Genomic DNA, 12,948 nt, shown 5'->3' with positions numbered 1-12,948 from the left:
GCTGCTTTTAAGATTCTCTCTTTGTCTTTTGCTCTTGGCATTTTAATTATGATGTGTCTTGGTGTGGTCCTCTTTGGATTCCTTTTGTTTGGGGTTCTCTGTGCTTCCTGGACTTGTAAGTCTATTTCTTTCACCAGGTAGGGGAAGTTTTCTGTCATTATTTCTTCAAATAGGTTTTCAATATCTTGGTCTCTCTCATCTTCTGGCACCCCTATAATTCTGATGTTGGTACGCTTGAAGCTGTCCCAGAGGCTCCTTACACTATCTTCGTATTTTCAGATTCTTTTTTCATTTTGCTTTTCCGGTTGGTTGTTTTTTGTTTCTTTGCATTTCAAATCTTTGACTTGATTCTTGCGCTCCTCTGGTCTGCTGTTGGGAGTCTGTATAATATTCTTTATTTCAGTCAGTGTATGCTTAATTTCTAGTTGGTTCTTTATCACAACATCAAGGGTCTCATTAGATTTCTTGAGGATCTCACTATATTTATCGGCGGTCTCACCAGTCTTTTCGAGGGCCTTACTAAATTTATCGGCGGCTTCTAGACAGCTCTTGAGAGACCTTAAAAGTGTGGTTTTGAACTCTATATCCTCCATTTCTGACATTTGTGTCCTGTTTCTTTGTCTCCGCATTTTTTATGCTTTCTTGGTGCACCCCCTAGTGGTCTTTGTGCGCATTCTTGTTGTAGTTAAGCCTTGATTGTTGTAGGTAATACTGGGGGGGATTTGACCTCCAGGCCAACTGGCTGTGAGAATCAGTTGTGTCTGTAGTGGGAGAACTTCTGTCCTCTAGGGAGGTGCTAATCTAGCCTTTGCCTGAGGCTATCCGGCAAATGCCTCTGTGCAGGGCTTGGGCAGGTGGGTCCCAGGGGATCAACAGGGCGGGTGGAGGGAGCAGTTATGGCTGCTCTCAGTCCCATCCCCAGAGGCTCTGCCTCTCAGTGTCCCATCAACCGCTGCAAACCTCGGAGAGAAAGCTGCCCTCGAGTTCCAACGGATGCCAGACAGTCCCGCTTCTCCTATTTGAGTCTGGGTCCCTAGAGACTTGCCCGGATCTGGAGCTCAGAGTCTGAGACTCCCTCCTGATTGAAACAGACAACCACGCCCTCAGCCACCAGCCCTCTCCACGCACACCTCTGCACCTTAGTATTTTACTTCCACACTGCGCCTCCTCTGAGTCTCGGCATGCTTTTCTCTTTCCTTCTAGTTATAGAATTTCCCCTCAGCCAGCCTTCCTGTGGTTCTGGGTGATGTCCGTTCCATCTTTTAGTTGTATTTTTGAAGTGGTTGTGCGAGGCAGCAATCTCCGGTGTTTACCTATGCCGCCATCTAGGTTCTCAATCTTGTATAGTCTTTTTGTTCTCTATTTCACTTAATTCTGCTCTAATTTTTATTATTTTTCTTCTGCTCACTTAGGGCTGATTTTGTTCTTCTTTTTCTTTTTTCTAGTCCTTTAAGAATTAATGTTAGGTTGTTTACTTAGGATTTTTTTTTGTACCTTGAGATATTCCAGTAATAATATAAATTTTCCTCTTATTACCACTTTTGTTGTATCCCAACATTTTTGACATGTTTTATTGTCATTCCCATTAATCTCTATATATCTCTTCTTTGACCCAGTTGTTTTTTAGTAGCATGTTGTTTAATCTTCACATATTTGTGTTTCTTTCCACTTCCTTTTTGCAGTTGATTTATATTTTCAAAGCAATGTGCTTAGAGAATATGCTTGGTATGATTTCAGTCTTCTTAAATTTGTTAAGAAGAGCTTGTGGAGAAATAGGAACCATAATTCACTGCTGGTGGGAATATAAACTGGTACAGCCACTATGGAAAACAGTATGGATGTTCCTCAAAAAATTAAGAATAGAGTTACCATATGATCTAGTAACCCCTCTTCTGGGTATTTACTGGAAATACTTGAAAACATTTATTTGCAAAAATATATGCACCCCTATGCTCATTGCAACATTATTCGTGGTGGCCAAGACATGGGTAAAAAAACAGTGTCCTTCGATAGGTGACTGGATAAAGAAGATGTGGTACATATATACAATGGAATACTACTCAGCCATAAGAAAGAATAATACTTCCATTTGCAACAATGAGAATGGATCCTGAGAATATCATGCTAAGCAAAATAAGTCAGACAGAAAAAAGTCCCACAGGATTGACCATAATCTGAGATTCCATGTTATTGTTGTTTGTTTGGAAATGAAAACAAAGGGCTGAACCCCCTTAGGCACATAGACTCAAAGCACCCAGTGTCAGCTATCTGAGAAATGAAGTGAGGAGACAAGCTGACTCTCCCTCACTCTCGGGTGCTGAAGTGAGATCCCATCCACAGTGCATCTTCAAAAAGGGGGGAGGGGCTGTACAGTGGACAGATATAAAGACAAACACAAGCATGGTGAGAGGTGTGAAAAGGCCCATTTCCCAATCACCTGTGTGCAAATTGTAAACTTGTTCATAGAATGGTCTTTGAAAACATTCAGGTGATTTGGAAGGAGTAAAACATATGAGTCCCCTCTTCCTTCCCTCACAGCCCTCACTATGCGTAGGCATTCCTGGCAAAACCCTTTGTGCCAGGTTCCAAGTCTGCGTCCGCAGGCCTCCAAATAGAGCATCTCACTGACTCACACTGTCTCCGAAGGGCAATCTCTGGAAGTACTGTGTGTCCATTCTTATTAGAATCTATTGACAAACTGCCCATGTAGTCAAGACTGATGTGTCTGCTAGAGATTGCCGGAGTGAATGGGGGAGCTGGGGATGGAGAGCGAAGGGCCTTTCAGTCCTGGACCCATTGCTCATGGTTGGGCACAGGAAGAGAGATCCAAGACACATAACATAGAATGTGTAACATCACTCTTTATTATGAAAAAGAATAAAACAACAGCACAACCACAGTGATCATGAATGGGAAGAATAAACAGAACAAATGACACTTCAGGTGGTTAGGTAACTTTGGCTTCTTGGTCAGCCAGGCCTCCAGGCCCAGTCATGGGTATGGCCTTAGGCAGGAGAAAAGATAAATGATGTGGATGAAGACAAAGATGACATCCAAGAGCTCTTTTTAAGAGGTTTGTTTGAAGGCCTCCTCTGGGATCTTGCCCTGGGCCTGGAGAGGAGGAGTCAAGGTGTCAGAAGAGCCAGCTCCCTGAATTTTATTCCAGGGCACCAGCCTTCATGTTCTTGGCCTCCCCAAAGGCCCAGAAACATCTATCTTTAACCCACTTGATGCCCAGACCTCACCTTGAATGTAGCAAAGACCTGAGCAGCTTTGATGTAGTTCCACTCATTGTCCTCAAGGCACCTGGAGTGGGAGAAGATCAGGTGATCTCCATTAGTACCACAGTACAGACACACTGACCATGCAATGCCACCACTAAACCTATGCCACTAAATCTATGCTGGGACACATGTACCAGAACGAGCACTATGTGCAAGGAGGAAGAAAGACCTAGTGAAAACTAAAACGTCTGTCACTAGCATTCATTCCCACTAGAATCCAAAACAGAAAAACAGAGATCTTCAAAAGAACAAGGGAGCTTAATATATATTGATAAAGATGTTCAAGAAAATAACAAGCCCTAGCTGGTTTGGCTCAGTGGATAGAGCATCAGCCTGTGGACTGAAGGGTCCCAGATTCGATTCCGGTCAAGAACACATGCCTGGGTTGAGATTCGATCTCCAGTGGGGGGCATGCAGGAGGCAGCCAATCAATGATTCTCTCTCGTCATTGATGTTTCTATCTCTCCCTCTGCCTTCCTCTCTGAAATCAATAAAAATATTTTTTAAAAATAAAATAACAAATGAAAATTTAGAAAATATGTTTTCAATGGTATTTTATAGCATTCACCATTTTAAAGTGTACAATGCAGTACTTTTTAGTATATAACAATAATGTGCAACAATCACAAGTATCTAATTCCAAAATATTTTCATTACCTCAAAAAGAAACTCCTTAAGCATAAGAGATCACTCCCTATTCCACCCCCTTCACTAGACCAGGGGTGGGGAATGTCCAGTCAGAGGGATGTATAAGGCCTGCGAAATCATTTGGTCTGGCCCTGCCAAGGCATTAGGAGTTAATTAAATGTTTGACCAATTTTTGGCTAATTTTTAAGTTGATAATTTTGTATGGCCCATGAATGATGTTATAAATATCCAAATGACCCTTGACAGAAAAAGGTTCCCCGCCCCTGCCACAGAACCTGGCAATCACAAATCTGTTTTCAGTATCTATGGATTTGACTGTACTGGACATTTCATGTAAACAAAATCATACATATGTGACCTTTTGTGACTGCTTCTTTCACTTAGTGTAATGTCTTTGGCATGACATAGGTTTGTCTATGGCATGACGTATATAAAAACTATGTTCTTTTTATGACTGAATAATATTCTACTATATGGATATACCATATTTCTTCATTCATTCATGATCTAAATGATATTTGGGTTGTTTCCACTCTTTGGCTGTTAGGAGTAATGCTGCTATAAACCTTCCTGTACAATCTTTTGCATGAATGTATGTTTTCATTGTTCTTATTATTTACTTAGGAGTCAGATTGCCAGTTCATATGGTAGCTCCATGTTTAACATTTTGAGGAACTTCCAAAAAGTTTTCCACAGTGAATGTTCCACTCTATATTTGTACCAGTAATATATGAAAATTCTAATATCTTCACTTCCTTATCTACACTTATGTTCCATTTCACTCAAAAGCCATCTTAGTGTGTGTATGAAGTGGTATCTCCTCCTTGTTTGACTTGAATTTTCCTAATGACTAATGATGATGAGCATATTTTCATGTGCTTGTTGGTCATTTGTATGTCATCTTTACAGAAATTTTGATTTAAATCATTTCCCCATTTTCAAATTGGGTTGTCTCTTTATTGTTGAGTTAGTGTTTTCAGATATTCTGGAAAGTATACCTTATCAGATATGAGATTTGTAAATATTTTCTCCCATTCTGTGGGTTGTAGTTTTATTTTCTTGATAGTGTCCTTTGAATGCACAATAATTTTTAATTTTGATAAAGTTCGATTTGTTTATTTCTTTGGTTGCTTGTGTTTTAAGTGTCATACATAAGAAACCATTGCCTAACTCAAGGTGATGAAGTTATATACCTATGTGTTATCCTAAGAGTTTTCATAGCTATAGACCTTACATTAGGTCTTTGATCCATTTTGAGTAATATTTGTACATGGTGTTTGGTAAGGGCCAAAATTCATTTTTTGCATGTAGATATACAGGTGTTCCAGCTCAATTAGTTAAAAAGGCTATTTTTTCTCAATTAAAAATTTTTGGCACCTAATTGAAAATCAATTGACTATATATGTCATGGTTTATTTCTGGACTCTCAGTTCTATTGCATTGACTATATGTATAACCAAATGTTAGTAGCATTGTAATCTTGATTATAGTCACTTTATAGTAAGCTTTGAAATTCTAGAGATTGAGAATTATGACTCCTCCAACGGTATTCTTCCCTTTTACTATTGTTAGTATTTTAAGTACACTGCATTTCCATGTGAATTTTATGATCACCATATTAATTTCTTGAAAGGAACCAGTTAAAATTTTGATAGGAATGGTGTTGGATCTGTGGACCAGTTACCATCTTAACAACACTAAGTCTTGCAAATCACAAACATGGCATGTCGTTCCATTTTTTTTTTTTTTTTTTTTGGTCTTACTTAATTCATTCCAAAAATATTCTGAGGATTTTAAAGTGTAAGTTTTTCACTACTTTAGTCTTATTTTTTAATTCTATTATAAATGAAATTATTTTCTTAATTTCATTTCAAGATAGCTCATTGTAGAACATAGAAATACAAATGATTTTTGTATATTGATCTTGTACCCTGAAACTGCACTAAACTTGTTTGTTTATTCTAATAGTTTCTAGGTGGGTTCCTTAGAATTTTCCATATACAAGATCATGTCATCTGAGCATTACACTATTTTTAAAACTCTTTCCATATCACCATGAAATTAGGATACATTGTTCATGGGCCTACTATTTTTGGAAGCAAAACATCAAAATGCTTCTTTTTCCAAATTGCCTATGGGTTTCCATTATTCAGCCCCACACTGCCTGAAGTACCTCTTACCATTGAGCACACCCAATACTCACTTTTGAGACCACTGAGGTTTCATTCCAGACTGGATGGAGAAAATCTGCACCATTTCCTGCTGCTCCTGGGAGAGGGTGGGCCCAGTGCTGCAGGAGGGTGTGGGCACTGGGATGGAAATTGCCCTCTGAGTATCATCCAGGGTGGCATCCCTCACAAACAGCTCATCATTTACGATGAATATACTGGAGAAAAATGATACCTCAGACAACTGATGGATGGACAACCCCACACCCTCAACAATGATCCTGCTTCCATTGCCACTCAGCAACCAGATTTCTCCTATACCTACCTGTATCTGCTCCCCAGATTCCTTGCCTGTTAGCTCTGCCACTCCCACTGAGCCAACACTTAGAGAGATTGTCTACCAGCTTCACTAGATTGTTACCGCTAACCCCATTACATTTACTCAGTGAAACAGCCCACGGGAGAAGACAATCTAATCCCATTTTCAGAGGAAGACATAGGTCACAGAGAGGGTCATGTGATTTCACTCAGGTACAAATCTAGTGAGTGTTGGCATCATGAAGAGAACCTGAAAGAAACCTGAAACACTTTCAGTGTTCTAACTCCAGAGCCCAAGCTCTTAACCCCTTTGCAGGACTGTTCCTTGGATCAACCTGCTGGCTTCCCACAACACGGAGAAAACCCTGAGAACATGCACTGCCACATTCCCACAGCCCTGAGCCCAGGTTGGGTTGTATGTTCCCACCCAGAGCATAACACTCACCTGGAATCGCTGGCAGGGGTAGTGATGAAGGTCCGGGTGAAGGCACGCACAGAACCCTGAGACCTTCCTTCCACTTCAACAACAAACAATAATACCTCCTTAGGGTCACACATGCTTCACACACTCACTCAGCATTCCCAAGTCAGGGTGGGACTGCATACTCATGCCCAAGGAGACAACTATTTTCTGGGAGTCAGGGTGCGAGGAATAGGGAGGGCAACATTAGGAGCAATCTGCTTCCACTGAGAAGGAACCTACCATGTCCTGGGCCCTGGGACAACCACTTCACTAGTTCATTTGATTCATTTTTGGAAGCTACCCAAGGGGTGTGTTTTATTATCCCCATTTTGCAAATGAGGAAAATGAAAGGTTAGATAATGGACCTATGTTTGCACAGTCAGGATCTGGGATGACAGCCATCAAACCCCACATCTGTGTACCCATCGCCCCAGCTATGCAGGGTTGATAGGCATGGATGCAGGTCAGACCAGGCTAGTTTGGGGGCAGTGTCTGGAGGCAGGAGAACATGGAGGGAATAGTAAGAAAAGGGAAGGAATGAGGGAAGCTGTGAGAGTTCTGAGAGGGAGCCCAGCCAGGAGGAGGGAGCAGTGGGGGACCTGGGGAGGGGACCTACATACACTCACCTTCCTTGAACACTCCATGGACACAGAAGCAGAGCATCCTTTCCTAAAAAGTAAGGGCATAGGTGCTCAGTCTCCACCGACACCTCCCACCACCTACATCTTTCTGGGCCTGTCCCAAGGAGGAAGAGGTTGCTTACCGACTGCAACCACATGTCCACTAGGAAGGAGTTGAGATCATGCTGTGTTTTGGGAAACACACAGAGAGAGCTCACAATGTCACGATTTGTATGTTTCAGCAACTGAAAACGCAGGTCTGTGAGGGAAGTACAGCAAAGGTCAATGTTGCCACTCCCTGGGCCCTATGACTGACCCTTCATGCCCCCTTCCCCTGCCCAGTATTCCCCATCCCACACGCACTGGGGTCCTGGAGGTTCTTCATATTCCTGTTATCCTTGAAGTACTCAAACAAGCTGCTTCTAGGAGAAAAAGAATAGGATGTGGTTGTCTGTCCAGTGAGGGTGTTTCCATGAACTGGCAGGTTTCTGCTGGGGAGACCCCCCCCCAAATAAGAGTGTGAACTGTGATACTCACGGGGCTGCGATGTCTTGGATGAAGGGAATGGTCAAAGAGAAGCAGGCCTCATCATGATAAGCACCGAGGAGACTCTGTCTGTCTCCAGAGTCATAGATCACGTAATATCTGTGAGGGAACAATGAAGAGTATACCTCTATGGAATCGTCCTCAAAGGGGACTTGAAAACTCTCAGGAACAGACCTGTGCTTGGGTGGCCTGGACTGTCCAAGCCCTCCTCATTCTTGGTGGTCCCCAGGGTACTTACTGCTGCAGGAATTGCACAACTTGTCTTTTCATAGCATCTGATCTTTCACAGCTTTCCTAGAATCAAAGACATTTGAGACCATGTGGCTGAAAGCCTCTCTTACAATAGCCCAAATATTGTTCTTCCTTACCTTTATTGAGGGACTTATCAAGTGGGGTCTGTCAATGTCAGTGGCAATTTGTGAGGGCAAATCCTGGCCATCCTGGAGAAGGAAAGATAAGTTAGCAGTGAAGACCAGGAAGGTGGTCTTGGATGATTAGCGGAAAGGATGTGCCAAGGAGATGGTGAAGGTCAGAGGTCTGTAGTAATAGTTCCCTGGAAATTCCATGGGCAACATTCCAGTGCACATCGGCATCATGAGGTCCTGGAAGTCTCTACTGTTTTATGTAACTTCTGAGTGTGTGTGTGTGTGTGTGTGTGTGTGTGTGTGTGTGTGTGTCTTTCCCTCCTCCCTTTGTCTTCTCTCTGCAGATTGCTTCGCCTATCCCTGTCTCTCCTTCCTTCTCTGTGTGTGTGGGCACATTTTTGCAGAGATCATTTCATGTGTTTTTCAGAAGCCCATGTCCCCCACAATGGAGAAGGCTCTGATGCAAACATGTAAACAAGCAAGACATAAAGGGCTTGAGGTCAGGTGTGGAGGTCGTCAATGTTAGAAAGAGATGATGATGACTGTAGGCACTTACCAAGCGTAACAAGTTGGGGAAATATTTCCTGATGGCGCTGTCCAAATGCAAAAATAGAAAAAGTGGTTGACAGTTTAGATTGCAATGCTGTAAGTTACTTAAAACATTGATGGAATGAACAGAAACAGGTGTTCTGCCCACGCAGAATCCCCTTTGCCCTCCTCAGCCTCAGATTTCAAGGCTTCTGGGTCCATTTCTCTGCTGAGCACTGACCACCTGCCATATGGAATCCCTGAAACACAGTCTCCTCACCTCTCTTCACACCTTCACATTCATATCACCTCCTTTCCTTCCTGCGTCCCTCACCTTTTCCCTCCTTCCCTCTCTCTCCCTCTCCATCCTCCTGGTTAACTCCTGCCTAGAGGGCCCTGACTCCTTCCCCAGTGCCACAAACCACAGCATTTGGATCCCAGATTCCGGAGCTTCTTCTCCCTCCCTGCCTCCCTTTCCTCCTTCCAGGCCACCACTGATGGCTGCAGAGAGAAGAGGGAATGGGGTGGGGGCCCAGGGCTCTGCTACTTCACTGGGGGTCCAGCATCCTGCCATGAACAGCACATGCCCCAAGGATGGCTCAGTACTCTGGGGCAAGGGGGTGATGGAGAGAGGGATTAGGAGACAGGGAGGGGAAGGGAGAGGGATGAAGACAGAAAGAGAGTAAAGATAGGAGCAGAGATTGGAAGACATCGAAGTGTAGAGACAAAGGAAAAACAGAAAGAAACTTAAAGGGAAGGGGAAAAAGTTCTGCCCTGGCAGTGGGGGTTGGGTCAGAGAAGAAGAAAAGAGGAAAGGGATATGGCTCCCCTGCAGCAGCTCTTTCCTTCATCTGCCCCTGGCTGGCCCTGGGTCTCCAGATAGGAATGGAAAACATGCACCTATTGGCATGATGGCCATAGGACTCTGGTTGAACCTTTATTACCTGCGGGAGCTCAATGTGAAATGGGATGGGAAATGCACCACCCACATGATCTTTCCAGAAAGGGTAATGGGTCAGTCCCCAGCTGAACATGGGGTCAGGAGTCTGTGGACCCTTCTTATGCTCACAACCTTCTCTCCTCATGGCTCCTGTGCATCTGTGCCTGTTAGTTGGCTCCTTATCTGGGCAATCATACCTGTGTAAGGCTACCCAGGGCTCCTCTGAAGGACCAGGCAGATGATGTGATGTCTGGATGGAGGACCGCTGACCCTGAGAGGAATGCCCTTCTGTCTCCTTAAACCCCTCTGTTGTCTGCCTTCCACTGCTGCCTCAAAAGGTCCTCTGCTCACTGCTAGTGACTCACTTCTGACCCCTTGACTAGGGAACTCTGGATTCTACCAAAGATGGCCCATCCCTGGTATCGCACTAAAGAAATGAACGGGGCCTGGGACCTTGGCATGGGGTGGGAACATCCCCACGTCAACCTGGGATTTGAGGGGAAACCCTTTACATGCAAGGGAAAGAAGGTGTCTCCCAGAATAGATTGGGGATACTCTGTCATCTCAGAAACAGGAAAGACTATCTCAGCATGAGTCTGGGTGGAGGAAGTTTCTCAGTCCAGATCAGCAGTATCTGCCTCAAGGCTCAACACTCCTAGTCCTGGGTCGTGGTGGAGCCCTGCATCCTAGGGCTCATTTTGGTGGGATTGCCAGAGAAAACTAGATGCAAAGTCAGGAACCAGACCCCAGACCCTGAGAATAGGTGAGCACATCAGAGGAAGGAGAGGAGACCTCTTAGCAGATGTGAGGGACATAGAGAAGAGAAGGTGGAGCCTCTAGTTCTCCCAGAGGACCAGGGCTGCCACCATTTGCGATATGGCACTGTCAGGGGTAGTCCATGCTGTTAGGAGTCAAAGGACCCCAGGAATGATGAGAGGGGCTCACACTGACCTGACATAGGTAGACTGGCTTTGGAAGGTGTCACACAAAGGGTTCCCTTCCAGCCACAGCTCTTCAAGTTTCAGGCCTTTGATCTTGTCCAACTCCCAGGTGGATTTCAGCTGAGAAATATGGGTAAGAAACTGAAGAATAGTCCAAGGGAAAAGGGACATCCCAGCCCCTGAACCCACAGCCCACTCCCCTCCCTACAGGTACCTTTGCTTACTTCCTGTCATCACTCCAATAGCCACTAGCACCCACTCTCAACCCATCTTTGATATGTCCCTCTTCTTACCTCATTTTTGGAAAGGTTCAGGATCTTGACTGTGGGTGCCATCTGTACAATATCAGACAGGCCATCCAGTTGGTACAGTTTGTTGTTGCGCAAGGTCAGGGACAACAGCTTTGGGGAAGAGGTAGAATGATGCTTACTATGTAGGACCTCAGAGACAAATCTGCCCTCTGTCCCATCTGTTCCACCCCCTACCATAACACCAGCACTGGGTCTAAGGCCTCACCTCAGGGAAATTCTCTTTAATGACCTGCAGGGTTGCAGCCATACAGTTTCTCCGATTCAGGATTATATCAATATCAAGGTGTGCAAATCCTTCAAGAATGTGAGAGTGGGGAATCACAAGGCTGACAAGGGTCCAAGAGCACCACCAACCCCTCCTTCATTACCATCCTTAAGTCTGCCTCCAAGGCAAAAATCTCTGCCCTCATCTGCCCTAGAATTATTGCTGTTAGTAGTACCTGGGTCATAGAGGAAACTCCGGAGGTCAAGAGCCTTCTGAGAGGCATCATATCGTTTTCTCATGGCTAGCTGCAGAGGGAGATGGAGAGAGAGTTCTGAGGCTGTGGTGTGAACAAGGAAATTGGGGCTGGAGGAGGAACAAGTGGGTCTGAATGTGGGCATACATATGCCTTGAGCCTGCATTACCTTTAGCTGTTCCATTTCTTCTGGCGCCAGTTTATCCCGCACAGAGTAGGGTACAGCAGAAGTATTGACAAAGATAGCTACCTGCAGGAAGAAGAGGCTGGGTTAGCACCAGGAACTCTAGTCCTTCAGAAGGTGACCAGCACTGCCTGTCCTCTTGCCCCAGGACTAAGTACAGATAAAGACCACGACACACACCTTCCAGTTTTCCTCATCACAAATCTTGTAGCTGATGTTCTTCAATGCATAGGCAGCGCGAGCATCCTGGACAAAGAACTGGGCCCTGTTTTTCACGTAGTGAAACTACAAGGATTGAAAGAATAGTATCAGAGGCCAAGGGCCCCAGGTGAGCCAGGTCTCTCCCCATTTCCTATGCCCCTCATGTGGTTTCACTGTCCTCTCTTACCTCCACTGGAGTGAAGGGTACACTGCAATGTCTCTGGATGGAATCCATTAGCCATGTCTTTTCATACTTTCTTCCATAGGGAATCTAAGGGTCAAAAGAAGGCACAAAGACAGGAGAAACAACATGAACTAAGCTTGGAGAATGACCCAACACAGTGTTCTTTCCCAACCTTCTACTCAGGTTGTTTTTGGTTTGTTTTGTTTTGTTTTCTACTCAGCTTTAAAGGGCTTCTAAAGAAGGGACCCTGGGCATGATTTCTTATCTTTGTTCAAAATGTGGATTTCCTAAACCATTTTTCTTTGTTCAAAATCTCTCCTCCAAGTAATGCATGTAAGATGTTTAATGTGGTCTTCCTTTTATAAGGTTCCAGGATATCCCATGTAGTGCAGAACTTGCCATGACACTCACTATGATCTTGAACCATCTCTCTGTGGTTTCATCTTGTGTGTTCTCCATTTCTCTTTCCAGATGTTTTCCACCTCTCCACACAGTAACATCACTACAGCCTTCATTATGCAATTTCATTCCCCTTTTGTTGTGTTGGACGTCATAGGGAGTGCTGCAGGCGGCGATGGGAAGTGAAAAGAAAAAGAGTGGCCATGAATGCTAAGAAAGTCTTCTATACATCCTCCATCTCTGACACCAGGACTATAATTAGGATTGCTCAACCATGATTTCACTTCTAATATTCTTCAGTTTCCCAGTGAGAGAATTAAAAGAAAACCAAAGGCAGTGAGAGTTGCCCAGTCACTTACTGTCTGACTTGGTACCTCTGGCCTTCGCTCC

At 44.2% G+C, this 12,948-nt stretch overlaps 1 protein-coding gene across 1 annotated transcript; it reads right to left on the bottom strand.

Moving 5' to 3' along the window:
• Nucleotides 1-3,066: 3,066 nt before the first annotated feature.
• Nucleotides 3,067-12,714, bottom strand: LOC118653419 (nuclear RNA export factor 2-like). The gene is made up of 19 exons (XM_036304140.1): nt 12,571-12,714; nt 12,163-12,246; nt 11,955-12,059; nt 11,760-11,840; nt 11,573-11,642; nt 11,338-11,426; nt 11,115-11,222; nt 10,832-10,941; nt 8,969-9,005; nt 8,416-8,487; nt 8,286-8,341; nt 8,039-8,146; nt 7,865-7,923; nt 7,645-7,760; nt 7,508-7,550; nt 6,864-6,936; nt 6,136-6,318; nt 3,246-3,306; nt 3,067-3,111 (listed from the first exon to the last, which is right to left on the bottom strand). The coding sequence occupies exons 1-19, from the start codon at nt 12,685-12,687 to the stop codon at nt 3,067-3,069; spliced, it is 1,617 nt and encodes a 538-aa protein (XP_036160033.1). The 5' UTR covers nt 12,688-12,714.
• Between the last annotated feature and the right edge of the window lie 234 nt (nt 12,715-12,948).

This window comes from Myotis myotis, unplaced genomic scaffold (genome assembly GCF_014108235.1).
Source record: "Myotis myotis isolate mMyoMyo1 unplaced genomic scaffold, mMyoMyo1.p scaffold_m19_p_4, whole genome shotgun sequence".
Taxonomy (NCBI): domain Eukaryota; kingdom Metazoa; phylum Chordata; class Mammalia; order Chiroptera; family Vespertilionidae; genus Myotis; species Myotis myotis.
Note: the sequence above shows the minus strand (reverse complement) of the source record. Positions and strands in the feature narration are given on the sequence as shown.

Excerpts from the sequence above, each read along its gene's own strand:
- LOC118653419 (XM_036304140.1), bottom strand. The coding sequence starts at position 12,687 with ATGAAATTGCATAATGAAGGCTGTAGTGATGTTACTGTGTGGAGAGGT. Across the intron at positions 11,643-11,759 it reads AAGAAATGGAACAGCTAAAG|CTAGCCATGAGAAAACGATA; the intron begins GTAATGCAGGCT and ends CTCCCTCTGCAG. Across the intron at positions 11,223-11,337 it reads TTAAAGAGAATTTCCCTGAG|CTGTTGTCCCTGACCTTGCG; the intron begins GTGAGGCCTTAG and ends TCTTCCCCAAAG.